Source organism: Tiliqua scincoides, chromosome 14 (assembly GCF_035046505.1).
Source record: "Tiliqua scincoides isolate rTilSci1 chromosome 14, rTilSci1.hap2, whole genome shotgun sequence".
In the NCBI taxonomy this organism is placed as follows: Eukaryota; Metazoa; Chordata; class Lepidosauria; order Squamata; family Scincidae; genus Tiliqua; species Tiliqua scincoides.
The window spans coordinates 2,358,619-2,377,174 of NC_089834.1; the positions used below are offsets into that span (position 1 = coordinate 2,358,619).

The window sequence follows — 18,556 nt, forward strand, 5'->3', positions numbered from 1 at the left end:
ACAGCATCCTGCCTGGTTGCGAAACCAAGGAACAGCATCACCCCCACTGCGTAATGCTGGGGCTGGGGAAGGATGATCAGGAGGTGTCTGACTCACACTCAAGAGTAGCCACCTGCAAGAGCTGAACTTGGCTCATGATGGCTTTTGTTTTTATTAAGTGACAATCATTAACTATTTAACTGTGACTAACACCATGCATACCTTTGAGGTTTACACATCTTGCTGCATCATGCCCAGGAAGCCTTTTCCACCAGAGCTCCTTAGCAGGTTCCTGGAATGTCTGGCATGGAAGTGGGGACTGCGCTTGCAGGCTTGATTCTGCAGCGTCCAAAGCAGGAAACGGAATGTTCACAGATGGTGCTGAGCAGCCATCAAAAAAGGGCTCCCCTCACTGGTCACTCCTGGCTCCCGTATGGCTCAAGCAGGTTAGCTGTGCCGCAGGGAGAATTTTGTGGGCTACAACTTTTCCTCCGTAGCTCAGTTGTAATGAGACAAGTGGTACAGTAACACCCCCCCCCCCGCCCCTTTCCATACAATCCTAGACTGAGCACAGAGATGGCAGCCACAACTTTCAGATTGGGAAGACAGCAGGAGGCTTTTAAGTGAGACTTCTGGCTTTCTAAACTGACAGCAACTGTTACCCTGCACATGCCTGATCTTGTCTGATCTTGGAAGCTAAGCAGGGTCAGGCCTGGTTAGTACCTGGATGGGAGACCGCCTGGGAATACCGGGTGCTGGAGGCTTATATCATAGTCTTTCGAGACTGAAGGTTGCCAGCCATTATTGGCTTTCTAGGTGAATGCTGCAAAACAGCACTTCTCAAGTGGTGGGTTGGAGCCTGACTTGTGTTGGGTCCTGAGGAGCCTCCAATGGAACATGGATGATGGAAAGCTCAGACGGCTAATTGCCTCAAGCACTGGGATTCTTTAAAAAGCAGAAGCTGCTAACTGCCCTGCAAAGAGCCCTCCTCCTCGTCCCAATTCAGGCCATGCTCCTAGCCCGTATCCTCTGGCCATGTGATGGGGCCGCACCCCCTTCATGGATTGGACAGTGACTGATGGCAGAAGACTGTTCTGCCAGCAGCTGAGCTGGAGCCAAACCAAGTCCCACGAGAAGAACATTCTGCGATGAAAGATTAACCTTGCTCAGCTCGGTGCCACGCCAGACAAAGAGGATCAGGCAAAAGTGAAGCTGGGCACCCAGAACAGCTGCCACCTGAGTCCAGCAACCAGGAGGGCACCCACGAGCGCCGAGATGGCCACTTTCTTTCAGGACCTGGTAAGTGGCACCTTCTTTCTTTGCCTCATCCCACCCTGGGGGGGCCAGGAGCCCTCGTCAGCATCCGCTGGTTAGGACCCAGTTCGCAAGCCTTGGTGCTTGTGGGAGTCTTGACGCAGCCCTTGGCACTTGTGGGATTCTTCCCTGCTGACTTGGCACGGAAGAAGAGAGGCAGCTCGGAACGCAAGACCAACCTCAACAGACGGCCCATTGGATTTGCAGCAGGTCCCATGAGAGGAGAGCTCAGGGAGGATTTTGTGCCTGGGCCCAGGGTCAGAAAGGGGCCCAGGAGACAAAGGAGAAATATCTTGGGATCTTACAATTGCCAATCTCATTTGGGATGCTGGTGGCGCTACTGTGAGTGGTGGCAAGCCATGTGCGCAGGGCCGAGGAATGCAGACCTGACACCCCTTAACACCGTGTCCGGTCTGGGAGGAAACTGGCCTGCTGCAGGAGCTCTTTGGCTTGTAGACCTGCTTCCCATGAAGGAGCGTAGAGGAGCTCAGGGACACAACTGCGGGACTCCAGCTGCTTCCGAAGTCCGTTTTGGTGCACACAGAACACTTTCCATTCTATTGTGAGCCTAAATACCCTGATGCTGATTTTCTGCAATGATTTTCTAGATTGAAAAGGTTCTAGAGAGACTTGGGCGTGTGTCTGAGTTTCTGTATTACTGTATCTACCCGCTGGTGCTCCAAGTAGACCTGGACTCCAAAGACTTTTCTGCTGTCGCTACCCTCCTTCCCCCAATTTCATTCCTCCCTGCCTTCCTTTCACTGCTGCCTGGTCCGAAGGCACAACTTTGGGCCACAGAATGGCAACCAAATGCCCCCCTTCCCCATCACACAAAAAGTGTGCTTGTCCCCTCCAAAAGGCCATGCCTGAATGGTCCCAGCTGCCAAACCGGTGGTCGGTGTGCCAGTCTGCTTCTGGGATTTTTAAGGCCGCTGCTTCCTTAAAGATGCACACTAGGGACAGAGCTCCCTACCACAGCAGGCCCCCTCCCAGCTAGAGGGACGTGGCGCTGCACTGAGTTGTGGAACGGGAGGGTGGACAAGACCAAGCCGTCCTTCAGGATGTGAGGCAGGCTCGGCTCTGCCTCCCACTCACACCTCAGGTGAAGCTCTCTGGTTTATGCATGACAGGTCATCCTTGGGAGTGAATTTCCCCCACAGTCAAGCTGGGTAATAGTGCTAGGTTTGTGTTCTGCTTCGCCTTCCCAATCTCATGCAGCTTTGCTCACTTTCTTGAGTCGCTGTCTGAAAGTCATTCTTGCAGCGATCTGGCACCTCCAGCCAGCACAGGAGCTCTTTTTTGTACCGGTCTCTTTTCCTGCCATGAAGTAAGTTGCAAAGTGAAAGTCCTGGAGCTTTCACTGAGCACAAATTCTGGACTTTGCACAAAAGAGAAAGAAACCTCTCTCTCTCTCTCTCTCTCCCCCCCCCCCCCCAGGTTCAGTACCGGCGACTGCTCCAAATGATTTTTGTGCTGGGAGTCGGGGGCTCATTCCAGGTTGGCTTTCAGATCTCTATGATCACCTACACGTCTGTGGTAAGAAACACCGGAATGCCGCGACGCTTTCCGCAGCCCCACCATCAGAGCTGGCCCAGCTGCCCTCCCAGCCCTGTCTTGTTCCTGGCCACAGCATCCCTCTCCAGGGCTGGATGCCCCACAGCTGCCCTGCCACACGTCACGTGCTGCAGCCATCAAAGTGGCCAGCCTGCCATTTCCTTCCATGTATCTTTCCTCAGACTGGAACCCTGAGAGATGGGTGGCCTCCAGAGCATGCCACAAAGGTCTTGTTTTGGTGGCAGTCCTGGTGCTCACAGTGGCATAGCAAGCACAGGGCATGAGGGCGATCTGCCCTGGGTGCCAGTCAAGAAGGGGGCTCCCATGGCCGGGGAGCACACCAGCTCTCACCCCACCTGCAAGGATGCCAACCATCACCAGTGAGGTTTCCCTTTATCTCACTGTATTGCATTAGCCCCTCTGAAACATGCTGCAGGTCTGTCCCAGAACTGGCTTTTCCCATATGTGGGCGGACTGGTTGTGGGCGACTCCCTTTGGTCAACTTGAGCTGCAGCCAAAAATGATCTCAGCCACTGGGAGTGGAGTTGGTGGAGTTGGGGTGCAAGGCGAAGGAGGAAGTGATGTGGCAACATCACATGACATGATGGCATTGTCTCTGCCCTGAGGGCCTGCCACTACTGAGTCTGGCTGCTGCTGGCTTCTTGGGAAGGTGTGTGCCTCTGATCTCGACTGCCTGCCGGCTTTCTCCTTTCCAGCACGTGAAGGCGTTTATCAACGACACCTGGCTGGAGCGCTCTGGCCTCCCCGTCCCGCCGGAAACCCTCACCCTGCTCTGGTCGTCGGTGGTGTCCATCTACGGCTTAGGAGGGCTCCTGAGCTCCATGACAAGTGGATACCTGGCGGGGAAGTATGGAAAGTACGCCAAAGTTCCCAGCCCGACTGGTCGCGGGGAACCCATGAAAGCCAGAAAGTGCTGAGCCAGGAGCAAAGTGGGTGCAGGACTCGGCCACGGGCCTTAGCCTTGCTGGAGCTCATTTCTGGAGCTCGCTGGGGTTTTCTAGGCCCGGCCAGAAGGGTCTTCTCACCTCTAGCAGACAGAACAGGAATCGGGCCTGGTAATAAGGAGTGGAGTCATTTGCAGCGTTCTTGCATGGCTCATGTGCTATCATAGGTAGCTCACACATGCATACGATGCTAGGCAGTGACTGTGATTGCATGCTCTGGAACTGGACATGGACTGTGTGACCAGACCAAGAGGACCTCGACAGTCGCTGACCCCTTACACGGGGCCCACTTTGGGAAGCTGGCTCACTGGCCTCCTTGCCAGCTTCTCCAGACTTCTCCCAGTCAGCGCAGTACCTGCTGAGGCCCCTGGAGGCAGGGAGGCTGAGGTCCCGATTCTAACCAACTTTCCTGCGCTGATGCAGGCACAGTGCAGCCCCAAGGGAAGGGAACAAGCATTTCCTTGCCTTCTGTGACTGCCTTCCCACCTCCCCATTGGCACAACTGCGTCAGCGCTGGAAAGTTGGCTAGGATTGGGCCCTGAGAGTCCGGGTGTCAGAAGAGAGTCACTTGGACCAAGGGGGGAGGGGAGGCTCTTCCTCCCCTCTGAGTATGAGGTGCTCTTGTTTACTTAGGGGGGCTGCATGTGAGTGGCTTCCTTCCATGTGCTTCCCACATGTGCTCAGTTCACCACTGATGAGAGGCAGAGATGATCTTAGAGGGTCTCTATTTTTTGTCTTCCACCCTGGCCTGAGGGGAAGCAGCAGGTCTTGTGCTTCAGAGCGCCACCACCTCTGACCAAAGCGATCCCTGCTTCTGTGTGCGGCTTGTTGTACTTTTCCCCCCAACCCAGTGTGATTTCAAGGAGGTCCTTTTAGATTTCCAGGGTTGGCTTCTGGCAAGGAGGAGTTGTGGGGCCCAATGCAAAACATTGTTGCGGGGGCTGGGCTTGCTCCAGGATGAGCAGCAGCATCAAGGCACCCAGCAGCATCATCACCGACAACTGCTGCCGGGTGGGGGGTTTCAAACCAATCGGACGGGGGGGGGGGCATCCAGTGGCAATAGTCCCTCCTCGCTGCACTCTCCTCCATGCCAGAGTGTCAGCTACAGAGCAAAGTGGAGTGCTGTGGCTGTGGGCACTCCACTCACTGCCCCAATGTGGGGCTCCTCCAGGTGCAGGGTCCAATTTGGCAGCATTGGTCAAATTGCTTGAAGGCCGGCCCTGCCTTCCAGAGTTGTCTGGAGACAGGTGCCAATCTCCGAGACTCCAGGCCAACCCCACCGTGGGACCACCTGCTGCCACACCCAGGGTTAGCCTAGGAGCCGAAGGGGCCCATCTGGGAACATTTTTGATGGGGCTCCAGGTTTGCTGCAAAGGTCTGTAGAATCTTAGAGGTATAAATTAAGAGCATTGTAGACACCTCTAGGGCAGAATGGAAAGCAATCCAAATATGTGCTGGAAAAGTGCTTGTGAGTTCATGGACCAAAAGGATCTGAGGACATTTGAATCTAAAATTGCAGACCTGAAGGCCTTCAAGTAAACCACCAAATGTGCAGAATTACGAAGCCACTTGTTTTAGTGTGTCTGTGAAATGACTTAGTAAAAATGTTATTTGCCGTTTAGAAGAAAAAAAACCAAAATGTTGCGCTGTGTGTAATTGACAAGACTGGAGCAGATGACCCTGGCGTGGGGGCCCTTAGGCACAGGGCCCAATTGGCCTTACCCCCTGCGGCTGCCCCTTCCATTGCAGCTGTGCCTGTCTTCCTGCCCACAGAAAGAAGTGCCTGCTGGGCAACAACGTGGTCATGCTGCTCAGCGCGTGCCTCCTGGGCTTCAGCAAGGCGGCCAGGTCCTTCGAGATGCTCCTGGTGGGCCGTTTCCTCAGCGGTGTCAGTGCAGGTGAGCAGCACCGGCCCTCCTTGCGAGGGGATGGCGAGGCTGGAGTTGGGGCTCTCCCAGAGGAAGGGAGGCGGGTCGCCTGCACTGTGTATTGAAGCCCAGGTTCCTCTTGAGGTTTTGCCTGGCAGCCCCTAACGTCTGCTGGAGCAGGATACTGGTGGGGGGGCAGTGTTGGCAACACGCAGGTTGCTGAGGAGGAGGTGTCTGCCTCCACAGTGTGCGCTTCTGCATCCTCTGAACCTAACCATTATAAGAACCCCAGAGGAGCCCTGCTGGATCAGGCCAGGCCCATCTCACAGGAACCCACCATGTTACCAAAGGGGCTGTTTTGTTTAGGGGAATTATTGCACTGCCCTTATTGGAACCTTAGGGTCGTAGGCTGGATAACAAGAGAAATTCCCTTTTGCTTAAAGAGGAGACTGAGAGAAAGATAACTTTCAATAAAAGATTATGATTTATTGCAAAGAACAAAGGGAAACATACAGCACGTGGAGAAATGATATTTCTTGGTCCTAATGCTTGAATCCAGTGTACCTGGCCTCCATGGTGGTTGCGTGTGGAGGGTATTTGCTGCATCCGAGGAAAACAGATAAGGAAGGGGGTTGTAGGGAAGGCTTTAGGGGTCCCTGCTCTGCCAACCCCAGCTGCTAACTAAAGATGGGGAGAGAAGGGGAGAAAAAGGGGGGGAAGAAGGAAAAGAGTTCCAGGCGCAAGATAGTTACCTGTCCTGTAGAGCAGTTGGAGGGGGGAGAGTCCTGTGGAGAGGACCCTCTGACACAAGCTGGGTGCTTGGAGTCATGCCTTCATATGTATACATTTGAATGGGGATCAGGATGTAGGTATCAGTTATCAGCAAAATTCAATCGGGGGGTGCTGGCTGGCTTCCTAGAAAGGGGAACTTAACAAAGACTGTGTGGAAAAAATACAGGTTGTAGGTACGATACAATGACGCAGAAACGGAATTTCAACACCGAAATCATTGAAGGCAGTTCAGAGTTGCATACAGTACTGTAGGAGATGCTTAAAGAGTGATTGGTTTAAGACACAAGACTTCCTCCCAGAATGTGTGACAATGGGGTGTGTGTGTGTGTGTGTGTGTGTGTGTGTGTGTGTGTGTGTGTGTGTGTAACCATGAGCTTGTGGCTTGACCAAATTCCTGGAAATATGGCCTGTATGCTGGGAGAACAGTTTGACTTGCATGATATTGGAGTCCATAAAAGCATAACTAGATATCGAGAGAAAATCACAGCTAAAAGGCAAGAGGGGATTTTCAGGTCACAACCAGATGCCTCAAGATGACAAGAGACCAGTAACCAATTGCCTCTCACTTGTATCTGGCATTCAGAGATCAGTTCCCTTTAAATCTGGAGGCTGAACGTAGCCGTCATGGCTTGTCACCTGTGATGGACTGCTGTCCAATCCCCTTTTAAAGGCATCCAGGCCGGGTGTCATCCCCATATCCTGTGGCAAGGAGTTCCACAGACTAATTATATGCTGTGTAACAAAATATTTCCTTTTTCCTGTTCCAGCTCTCCCAACATTCAATTTTAGTGGCTGTCCCCTGGATCTGGTGTTGTGAGAGAGGAAAAAGAACCTCTCTCTACTCTATCCCCATGCCTGCCTTCTGTTCCAGGTCTATGTGTCCCTCTCCACCCCCAGTACCTCGGGGAAGTGTCCCCCAAGAAGCTCCGTGGATTTGCAAACTCCACCATGTCCCTGTTTTGGAGTCTGGGAAAGGCCCTCGGCCAAATTATGGGCCAAAGGTAGAGTCCTGCATGACTGCCCCTTCCAGTTCTGTTCCTTGCGTAGGCGACTGCCCTCTGGAGGACCACACAGCCAGCTCTGCCTGTGCAGGAGGGGATTCTGAGTCACACACACCAGTGGGCTCAACACCTCTGGGCATGTGCCTTTGTGAGTGGCAGTGGTGCAGGGAGGGGGTGCGATAGATTTGAAGCAAAGCCTGATCTCTTCTGCTCTGCTTTGCCAGAGAGCTTCTGGGAACAGCCTTGTTGTGGCCAGTGCTGATGGCCTTCACCGGCATCAGCTCTTCCATCCAGCTGCTGACTCTTCCCTTCTTCCCCGAGTCCCCGCCTCACCTGTTCTTGCACAAAGGAGACGAGGAAGCCTGCTTGAAAGGTAAACTGGGCCCAGGGCTCTTCCTGTTGACAGGTCATGCAGAAGGTCTTCTGACGGCCAGGCAGTCTCTACTGTTGTCAAAGCAGAGAGGGATAGAACTTCATTTTATTTATTTGCTTGTGATGATTTAATTTGGCCACTCACCTGGGCAATATGGTGGCAAACATGTGTTGCGTTGGGTGTCCTGTCCCACTCACCACCGAGTGAGATCAGTGGTCTTCAACCTTTTTAATGCCACGACCCCCAAAATCAAGTATGAGACTGGGGTGCACCCCCAATCCTGCCCCCCTCCCAGGACCCAATCCGCAAATCCCCCAAATGAGGTTTCACAACCCCATTGGGGTCACAGCCCACAGGTTGAAGAACACCGCCCTAGATGTTGAGGGTGTGCATTAGGTTCGCGTCCCCTTGGAGATGCTCATCTCCAACCCACTCATTCAGGTTTCATCTCCAAGCTCTCTATTTGGCTTTGGGAAAACATTTTTCACCAAGTCTAGAGCGCTTTGTCATCAGCTTCTCTTTCTTTTTTCCTCCTCAGAAGAATGCAGCTTGGCACATTGGCATGAGGATCTAACTTGCTTTGGTCATGTAGCTTGGCTCATTTGCCTGAGTGATCTGAATTACTTTGGTCAATTATTTCCAACATTGCCTAGCATTTAACATAAGAAGAACCCTGCTGGAGCCTAAACTGGGGCCTACCAGATCCAGTTGCCCACAGTGGCCTAACAGCAGCTTCAGGGAAGACTACAAGCAGGCGAGGAAGACAGCCCCTCTCTAGCTTTGGCTTCCCTGCAACTGGTATTCGGAGGCTCCCTGTTGCCAAACCTAGAGGTAGTGTGTAGGTGTCATGAGTGACACCATGAATTTGTCCAACCCCTTTTTAAACTCATCGAAATGAATGGCTGCCACCATATCTGCTGGCAGATATGCTGGCAGCGGTTTCCACATGCTAATTATGTGCTGGATCTCTTCTTGACTCCTTTCCTACAAGCCAGTGGTTCTCACACATTTAGCCCTGGGACCCACTTTTTAGAATGAGAATCTGTCAGGACCCACCGGAAGTGATGTCATGGCCAGAACTGACATCATCAAGCAGGAACATTTTTAAGCATCCTAGGCTGCAATCCTACCCACACTGACCCAGGAGTAAGTCCCATTGACTATCATTGTTAAAAGAATATACGTAGTAGCTTGTTAAAAGTACAGGTCTGTCACTTTTCCCCAAATGCAGTTGCATACCATGGGAGCATCAGGTATTAAGATTTAAATATTGAAATGAATGGGGACCCACCTGAAATTGGCTCGCAACCCACCTAGTGGGTCCCAACCCACAGTCTGAGAAACACTGCTCTAAGCTACAGTTACAGGCCAGAGGATGTCAGTTCCTATCTGCGAGGTAGGGCAGGTGTATGGGGAAAATGTGACGTGGCATAAGAAGAGCTCCTCCCTGCTTCCCACAGCAGTCAGCCTCTGGGCAGGCCACAGACAAGGCCCAGCAAGCAGTATCCAGGGGCAAACCGAACATGGTGGTTACCCCTGCCCCGTCGCCATATGTAGAGCTATTCTCCAATGGAAATCATTGACCAGTCCTCCCTGAATTGGTGTCATTCCCTTTCAGAGCCACCTAAGCCAGTGGATCCACAGGTTAATCCCGCACTGTCTGCAGATCTTTCTCTCTGTCTGTCCCGAGTCTCCTGCCAGTTTCAGGGGATGACCCTCAGTTCTGGTGGGGCGTGATGGGGGGGTCTTGTTACGTTGTGTGTGTGTGGGGGGGGGGGATGAGACATGCCTGCTAAGCCCTAGGCTTCTCTGGTTCAACTCTAGGAATCCTCTGATGTGGCTCCAGCCAACCCTGTGCCAGTTTTGAGGCTGAGCACATGGCTAGAAGGCCAGTGCTCACCCTGATGCCTTCCTTCTTGTTCCCAGCGATGGAGACGTTCTGGGGGAAAGGACACCATCAAGCAGAGCTCGACGACCTGAGAAAGGAGCGGGCGACCCTGAAGAGTGCCCGGAGCAAGAGCGTCTGGGAGGTGGTGAAGGATCCCTCCTTGCGCTGGCAGTTGTACATGCTGGTCCTCACCGTGGTCACCATGCAGCTGAGCGGCATCAATGCAGTTGAGTAGCGGCTGTGGGCGGCACACCCCCTAGGGCGGGGCAGCAGGATGCACATCGCTGGGGTACATGGATGCGTCTCTCCTGGGCGACTGGGGCCAGCTTAGTTTTGGGGCGATTGGGGCCAGCTTAACTGGGGCTTAATTTAACAGCTTAAGTTAACAGCTTAACTGGGGTGACCGGGGCCAGCTTAACTGGGGGGGGGGCAGAGAGGGTACATTGCCCTGAGTACATGCCTTGAGGGGGTATCTTAGAGGCTTCTGACTTCCGGTAGAGGTGTTTCTTTTTGTTAAAAACACAAAAGACCTCATTCTGATGTTTAAGATATTTTCCAGAAATTAAAACAGATGACTTTTCCAGCTAGAAATAATAACTTTGGCTGCATCTACTGATGCAATATCACCGATATAACCTGCCTAGCACGCTTTTAAAGTGTTTAAAATTAATTAAAATGAGAATTTGGAAGAAAAACACGTAAGTCGACTTTCTGTCTTTCAAATCACAAAATCCTTACTCCTACCCTTCAATTCATTGACAAATGATCTTGCTCGACAGCTAAAAAGTGTCGATGCCACTCTCCGTAAAGCGATGGTAAATTCAGCTAAGGTTACGGCACAGATCATCACTCGCTTTCACCATACCAGGGTAATTCCTATGTTCTGGCCATACTATTGGCCATTAATGCAATAGCCGTCTCACAGCTCTTATATGGGATCCCTATTTGGAGTTGGCTTTTAATTGTATAATTGAGAGGGTTCCGGTGACGTTCCTTTGCAAAACCTTAGGCGTCCCAGGTTGTGTAGCTTACACAACCCTCTGTCTTGAGTTGGGACAGTTCGGACTGCAGACTTGGGCTTGACTCAGGGTTTTCAGATTTGGGTTGAGAGTACGCTTCCAGATGGATCAGGCTGGTCTACTTAGGAGTCTCTTGTTGAACTCGGTGCCTCTTCCAGGGCTAGCTCTATTTAGTAAGAAGGTACATTCTATGGGACTTGTCCTTGCTTTGTCAGGCTTGATGACTCTAGACCAGGCTTTTAGAAACTTGAAAGTTACAGTGCAATTCTATCTTTCCCTTACCCCCAGGTAAGCCACCACTGCCCCAATGAGTCTCCTTGGACTTGAGCCACCTCAGGAGGTTGGGATCAGGCATAACAGCTGGGTCCCAGCCCCACCTCCTGCTCCCCGCCTGCCCCTGGGTCTGCCCTCTGCCTGCCCTCCCCCTCCCCAGAATGCCTCCCTCCCACCTCCTCCCTGCCCTCCTCCCTACCCTCCCCAGACCCCTGTGTTGGCTGAGGTTGGCCGACACAACCCTCCCTTCCCAAGTCAGCACGGAGACTGGATACAGCCTCTGTGGGTGCAAACGTGCTTTACAGCATGTTTGCGACCCTCCTGTGCCGGCACAAGGGCTTGCGCCAGCCTAACAGATAGTCAGGATTGCACCCTTAGGCACCTTGATATAGAACAGCAAGACCTGTATGGTCTTTGCTCGCCACTCTAGTCTCAGTTTCTGGTCACGTTTAGAAGGAGGCCTGAGTACCTACATCTTTTGGGACGTCCCCAAGAACGAAGGGCACTTACCCTCACTAGGTGCAACACCATCCCCTTGGAAGTGTTGGTCGGTGGACTCAGAGGGCTACCAGTTGATGAGAGACTCTGTGTAGGTTGGGAGGCGTGGAGTCACTTCACCATATGTTATTCTACTGCCCGCTGGATCAGGACTTACGAGCTTGTTATTTAATCCCAATCCTGGTCGCTTGCTCGGCCTGGCATAATTTGCCACATTCTGAGAGGTGTGGAGGTCTCCGAGGTGGTGGCTCAGTATATAAAGTTGATGATAAAGAGAACATAACTCAATGGTGGCTTCTAATTGTTGAACTTCTGTTATGATATTTGTGTCTAGTATGTGACAGGGCTGGGTTGAGATAGAATATTTATGTTTTTATGTAAACTTATTATGCCAATAAAGGTTCTGAAAATGAGATGAAATCACAAAATCTGCAAAAAAATAAAACCCAGAGTGCCTTTCAGAGGCCTCAAAGACACCCTGTCAAGGCATGGTACCCAGGGCCTCAAAAGGTACCCAGTGTCGTCGTCGTCGTCTTTGTATGGGGGTGTTAAAATTTTGGGGGGTGTTATGGGGGTGTTAAAAGGTTTTGTGCTTCTGGATGTCAGATGCCTGAGCTACACCACTGGCCAGCTTGCTGCTCTCTGAGTCCTGCTCAGTCTGTGTCTTTCAATTGCTCAGTTGTGCCAAAGTCTCAGCTGCTTCACAGCATTGTGTCCAAATGCCTGCATCTGTGTGGAGAAGCAATGCCCTGCTCTGGCGCACTGTGTGGTGCTGTCCCTGACAGCGACGTGGTAGAGTCAGCTCCCGGCTTCTCCGTTAACCAGTCCTCTCCTCCTCAGATTTACTTCTATACATTTGAGGTGCTCCAGGCAGCCGGCTTTGACAAGGACCACATCCCTTACCTGACCCTGGGGGTCAGTCTCTGCGAACTGGTCTCGGCTGTGTTCTGTGTGAGTAGCACTGCGAGGGCATTGGGCTGGGGCAGCCAAACTTCAGGGGGTGCCTGGGAGGGCCACTTTCTCTCCACACGCGCACACGCACACGGCAGAGACTGACCGGAGGAGTGGCCACAGCAGCAGACTGACACAAGGGAGCTCTATTCCCCAGCAGAGTGCTGCGCACACACCCCTACCTGAGTGGGGAGAAATCCCAGGGGCAATGCGCCCAACATTCGGGCTTCCTGTGGAGAAGCCAGATGATGTGACGTTGATGTGACATTGTGACATTACTGCCCTGAGCACCAGGGCCATAAGTTACACCTTTGCCTGAGGTGGCTCCTGGACAGTGAGCTCATGATCTGCCTGAGAACAGAGTTGACTGGTGGAGCAGAAGACGTGCCAGCCACTCTGGGTAGACTTGCCACTGACAGCAGGCTCTGATACAGTCAGTGGCCTCCACCATCAGCACCTACCGCACCACCCATCCTCTAAGTGCCACTTCATGGGCTGTGATCCAGACAGGGCAGCTGCGCTCTTGGCAGAGCCAGTCTCTTTGGTCAGCCGCCTCCTCTTGGTCTGGGTGGTGATGGAAGATGCCCTGGGTGCAGAGCTGACCCAATGCCAGCACTGCTGGGGGGCAGTGACGTAGCTAAGGGGGCAGGGCTCAATTTCCCCAGGTGCCATGCCAGGGGGGTGTCAGGGGGTGCCTTTTGAAAGTTTTCTGAGGCCAGGGTGTGTATTAAAAAATTTTGTGCCCCCAGTTGCCAGATGGCTTAGCTACACCACTGCTGGGGGCCTAGGCACCTCCTGTCTGCAGAAGCCTCCATGTCATTTTTGTTTCCCCCCTCAGAGCTTCATCATTGAGCAGTTCAAGAGGAAGACGATCCTTTTGGGAGGCTACTGGCTGATGGCCACAGTGCTGGCTGTCGTCACCCTAACCCTGTCCCTGCAGGTAAGGCTGGTGTTGCCCTGTGTAACCTTCACCTGGAAGAAGCACCTCAGGCAACTTGAGGGAAGCCTAGCCTGGGGCTGATGAGAGGGATAGCAAGCCAGATCGTGGGGGGGTGGGAGAGACCCACTGGAGTGGGGCTGCTTAGTCCAGCAGGCTGGTGACAAAAGGGGCCACAGACAGACACAGGCCAGGACAGAATCCGGCAGCCTGCTTCTGCAGCTTGCCCCCTCCCTGCAAGCATCCAGCAATCCAGAACGCCAGATGGTGTAGTGCAGGGGTGTCCAAAGTTTTTGGCAGGAGGGCCACATCAGCTCTCTGACACTGTGTCGGGGGCCGGGGAAAAAAAGAATTAATTTACATTTAAAATTTGAATAAACTTATGTAAGTTTACATAAATGAATACATTAAAGATGAACTTATATGAATGAATGAATGGTCTTGCAATAGCTCAAGGCCTATAAAAGGCCTTGCACAAGGCTGGCCTTTCCTTTGCTGCTACTACTGCATCACAGATGTGAAACAGCAAACAGTGGAAGGAGCCCTCATACCACAGCTCGCGTGAGAGGTCAAACAGTCACATGTAATCTGAGAGCAGTTGTGTCGGGCCAGTGTGGGCTCCAACAAATCTCTGGAGGGCCAGAGTCTCATTGGAGACTGTGGGCTCCTCGAGGGCCGCAAGTGGCCCCAGGGCTGGGGTTTGGGCACCCCTGGTGTAGTGGTTCGGGAGTCAGACTTAGACCTAGAAGACAGGTTCAAATCCCCAGCAGATTCAAATCCCTGCTCAACCATGAAGCTTCATGGGGCATCTTAGGCCAGTCACTCTCTCTCAGCCTTGCCTACCCGATAGTGTTGTTGTAAGGACAAAAGAAGGGGAGGAACCATGTGCACCACTCTGATCTCCTTGGTGATATAAAAAAGTGAAAAAATAAATAAATAGGGGCAGAGTGCCTCTGAATGGTACAAACCCCCCTGAAGTTGCCCAGCCCCTTGTGTTGCTGCACATTCCATGCTGAGTCCTGCTCTTGGAGCATCTTCTCATTGAATAAGCTGCCCTCAGTCAGGCGCCCCCCCCCATCTCCTGCAGGTTCCCTTTGTTAGCGGTTCTGCACCTAAGCTGCTGTCAAAGCAGGACCACAAACCTACAACAGGCGTCCACAAGTAGTCAGAGCTCCCCGCTGAGAAATCATTTTTCTTCCAGCACTGGGCCTCCTGGATGCCGTACTGCAGCCTCGTACTGCTGTTCTGCTTTGTGATCTGCTTTGCAGTGGGCCCAGGTAAGCGGGCAACTATCGTGCAAGTGATGTTGGGAAGCGGGGGGACGGGACGGACCACATCCTGGCTGCATTTACTCCAAGGCTTTGGGGAAAGGGGGTGCTGGCACAGAAGTGACCCAGTCAGGGTTGGTCTCAGGAGCTGCAGGGCCTCACTAGAACAATTTTTGCAGGGGCCCCAGGTTCACCATAAAATCATAGGCAAAAATACAATTTATTGTGGACTTTCATTTCTCTGTGGTAGAATGGAAAGCAATCCAGATGTGTGCTTCAGAAAGTGCATGTGAGTTAACGGACCACACGGCACCCAACACCTTTTCATATCAAATTGCAGGCACGTCAGCCTACAAGCAAACCAAGTGTGTAGATGACCTCTGAAAAGGAAATAGTCACAAAACCACTTGTGTTAGTGACTGTGAAATGATTGAATAAAAATATTAATTTCATGTTTTACTTAGAGCAGGGGTGTCCAAATATTTTGGCAGGAGGGCCACATCTCACTGACACTGAGTCGGGGGCCAGGAAATAAAAGAATTAATTTACATTTAAAATTTGAATAAAATAAGATAAATGAATTTATTAGAGGTGGAACTTATATGAACGAATGGAGGTCTTGCAGTAGCTCAAGGCCTTGCACAAAGCAAGGCCGGCCTTTCCATTGCTGCCACTGCAGCATCACAGGCGTGAAACAGCAAGCAGTGGAGGGAGCTCTCGTCCCACAGCTTGGGTGAGAGATTGAACAGTCGTGCTGTTTTCTCAGCATCATGCTGAGAAAAGTTGTGTTGGGCCAGCATGGGCTCCAGCAAGTCTCTGGAGGGCCAGAGGCTCATTGGAAACTGGGAGCTCCCTGAGGGCCAGATTGGGAGCCCCCAAGGGCTGCAAGTGGCCCCCGGGCCGGGGTTTGGGCAATCCTGGCTTAGAGAAAAAAATCACGATGTCCATTGCATTGTGTTGTTGTATGTGTTTGACAAGACTAGTATAGATGACCCCAGCACAGTGTCCCCTTTGGCATAGGAAACAAATGGGAGTCATTGGTCCAGTTGGCTTAAAGCCGGCATTGGCTTGGGGGGCTTTGCAGCTGAGTGCCTTCCTTCAGCTGCATGTTCCCAAAGACCTGCTGCTGCAGTTCTGTAACCCTTTCGCACATGGGACCATCCTTGCTTAACACTATTCCCACCTAGGCCTCGCCTGGGTGGCGAGAGGACAACCCTCCCTCCAGCATCAGGTCCTTTCAGCCACTTGAGTCGTCCCCAAGTGCTCTGCAGGGAAATGGTCCTCTAAGCCAGGAGTTCAGGATGTCTGTGCCTGGGAGGGTCACCCATCTCGCTAGGCCTGGCCCAGCTCCTGTGGCCAAACTCTCCTGGCTCTCCACCCTTTCCTTTGGCTTTTCGCACACAGGGGCAGCAGCATCACCTGTGACTGGAGTGCTGCCTGTGACACATGCAGGCTTTCAGAGCAGAAGGGCCACTGACATGTTAAGCAAAAACATGGTGTCCTTCTGGACAAGCCAGCAGCAGGACCATGCAGTAGCTAAGAGGGGCATGGGGTACATTGCCCCAGGTTCCATGCCTGAAGGGGGTGCCATCTTGCACCCCCAACGGCACATCCCAGAGCAGTTGGACACGTGTTTAGGAGGAGTTCTGAGGTGCAGGGAGGTTTTCATGAAAACTGGAAATGCCTTTTGGAGGCTTCCAGGGTGCCTTCGCTGGGGGGTGTTCTGGGTACCTGGGCATTAACATTTTTGTGCCTTAACTATGGCACTGAGACCACTCCGGTTTCCTCCCGCAGCTGGTGCCATTGGGTCTGTGAGGGTAGAGATCTTTGACCAGTCCTCCAGATCGTCGGCCTTTGTGATTGGCGGGGCCTTCAACTGGATCGGGGTCTTTGCCATCGGAATGGTGTTCCCCTTTATCGTGGTGAGTGTCCGGCTTCCGAGCAGAGCTGCTCCCCCGGTGCCTGCTGCTTCTTGCAGGAGATGAACTGCACGGCCGCGGCAAAACCTGCCACATGCAGAATGAGGCTGCCAATTTGCAGTGGGAGCCTGGGCCCCATCCTGGCTGGGCTGGGCAGCGGCAGTGCCTGCTGAAAGTCCCTCTGGGGGCCTGCCTGGACGTGATGGCTGTGTTGGGGGAAGTGGCTCCTCACTAGGGTCTTTCCCCCTGTAGGAAAGTTTCCAGCAGTTCAGCTTCCTCATCTTCATGGGCGCCCTCTACTTGTCTGGACTCCTCATTTACTTCTTCCTGCCCGAGACCAAGAACAAATCCATCGTGGAGATCAGGGAAGAGTTTGATAAGCTGAATTTTAAGGGGAAGTCGGCTCTAGCCTTGGACGGGAGTGTCACGGAAGTGGGTAGATTCTGCACCAAGCTCTAAGTGGCGCTGGAATCAGCCAGGCTGGAAATTCACAAGCTGGGGCAGTAACCAGAGGCCGAGGCTGCCAGGCTGAGAGTCCACTGGTAGCAGCACAGAAGACACTGGCCTGAATTTGCACCTGGGCCAGTCCCTCTCACCGGGAAGGTGGGTTCCTCCTGCCTACCGGCTTCTTCACCCTTCATCATCATCTGGATCATCATCTGGATCATCTGGATCATCATCTGGATCATCACGTAGCAGGACGTAGCAGGACGCAGAGCCCTGGCAGAATTGCCTGCAGGGAATAGGAGGCCAAGGCACCTGGCGGGGCTCAAGCCCCCCAAGGACGGCAGGCCGAACTCAGGAACTGTGTGGTTGGTCTGATGGGTGAGAAGCACAGCCGTGTCCTGCTGCTGCCTCCCAAATCACACACACAAACAAACTGTCCTGTTCCCTTCAGCTCCCTTTTTCAAATGGGGACAAGAGTGGCCTACCTCACAGAGCGCTTGTGATTGAGGACAATGTAAATAAAGACAACAAAGCATGTGCAGAGGGCTGTGTGACCCTGCCATTGGCTCATGGAGTCCATGTTCTGGTGCCTGTGGCTTGGGGTGCAGGCAGGACCGTGCAATCAGCAGCTGGTGTGGCTGAAGCCAAGTGCATGCTTGGTAGGAACAGACCTGCCTCCTGCACTATTTGCCTCCTGCAGCTCACAGCAAGATCCTCTGCTCCTCTTCGCTGATGTTCTCTGATCCTGTTAAGAGCCGTCTGTGCCTGAGGCCATCATTTAGGGCAGCGGTTCCCAAACTGTGAGCCATGGCTCTCCAGAGAGCTGCAGAAATGAGCCAGGGGACCCACAGAATCCTTGAGAAGAATCTGCCACCTTTACAGTGTATAGGATTGTAGCCCTAATGAGGAACCGTGGCCAAAGGCCCAGCAGGCCAAGGGAGCTGACAGTCAAAAAAGTTTGGGAACTGCTTCCTACATAGATGATGTGTTGGCTGAAGAAGGACCTCATCCTCTGTCCCAAATTGGTTGCCAATCATTTTAATGGAGTCACACACACACACACCCCACTGCACCTGAGAGCAGGCTGTCTTCACCCCCGTTCCAGGGCCGAACCTCTCTTGCCAGCCAAATACTTTGCTCAGAGGAGCCACCCAACTGAGTCCTCCTTTATGAGCTTAGTGGCCCCAGCCCGTTGGCCTTCGGTGGTCAGGCGAAGAGGTCCAATCCTGGATCATGTGGGTCACCTTTCTTGAATGGTATAGTGTCCTTCCTGTGATGGGTGAATGGGGCCCTAACTGCACACAGGGCCAGCCTTAAGGAGCTGCAGTGCTGTAAAGATCAAACGATAGCTAGGGCCAGGTCTGATTCTTTTTTGTGAGGGTCTCCATCTTAGAGAACACTTTTGCTCCTATTTGTTTCCTTCCGAATGTGGGGAGGAGTAACTGTGAAACTCTGGTACTGAGGTCATTGTAATTATTAGAGATCTATTGTGGCTGAAGGTACCACTTAA

At 52.7% G+C, this 18,556-nt stretch overlaps 1 protein-coding gene across 1 annotated transcript; it reads left to right on the plus strand.

The window, feature by feature from the left end:
- Positions 1–1,254: 1,254 nt before the first annotated feature.
- On the plus strand, positions 1,255–17,058 carry LOC136634436 (solute carrier family 2, facilitated glucose transporter member 11-like). The gene is made up of 12 exons (XM_066609956.1): positions 1,255–1,278; positions 2,731–2,829; positions 3,564–3,724; positions 5,586–5,710; positions 7,344–7,473; positions 7,698–7,846; positions 9,773–9,965; positions 12,310–12,475; positions 13,314–13,415; positions 14,614–14,689; positions 16,475–16,602; positions 16,852–17,058. The coding sequence occupies exons 1-12, from the start codon at positions 1,255–1,257 to the stop codon at positions 17,056–17,058; spliced, it is 1,560 nt and encodes a 519-aa protein (XP_066466053.1).
- The last annotated feature ends 1,498 nt before the right edge of the window (positions 17,059–18,556 follow it).

Coding starts and splice junctions, on each gene's coding strand:
- LOC136634436 (XM_066609956.1), top strand. CDS start 1,255: ATGGCCACTTTCTTTCAGGACCTG. Junction 7,474..7,697: donor GGCCAAATTATGGGCCAAAG/GTAGAGTCCTGC, acceptor CTGCTTTGCCAG/AGAGCTTCTGGGAACAGCCT. Junction 13,416..14,613: donor CCCTAACCCTGTCCCTGCAG/GTAAGGCTGGTG, acceptor TTTTTCTTCCAG/CACTGGGCCTCCTGGATGCC.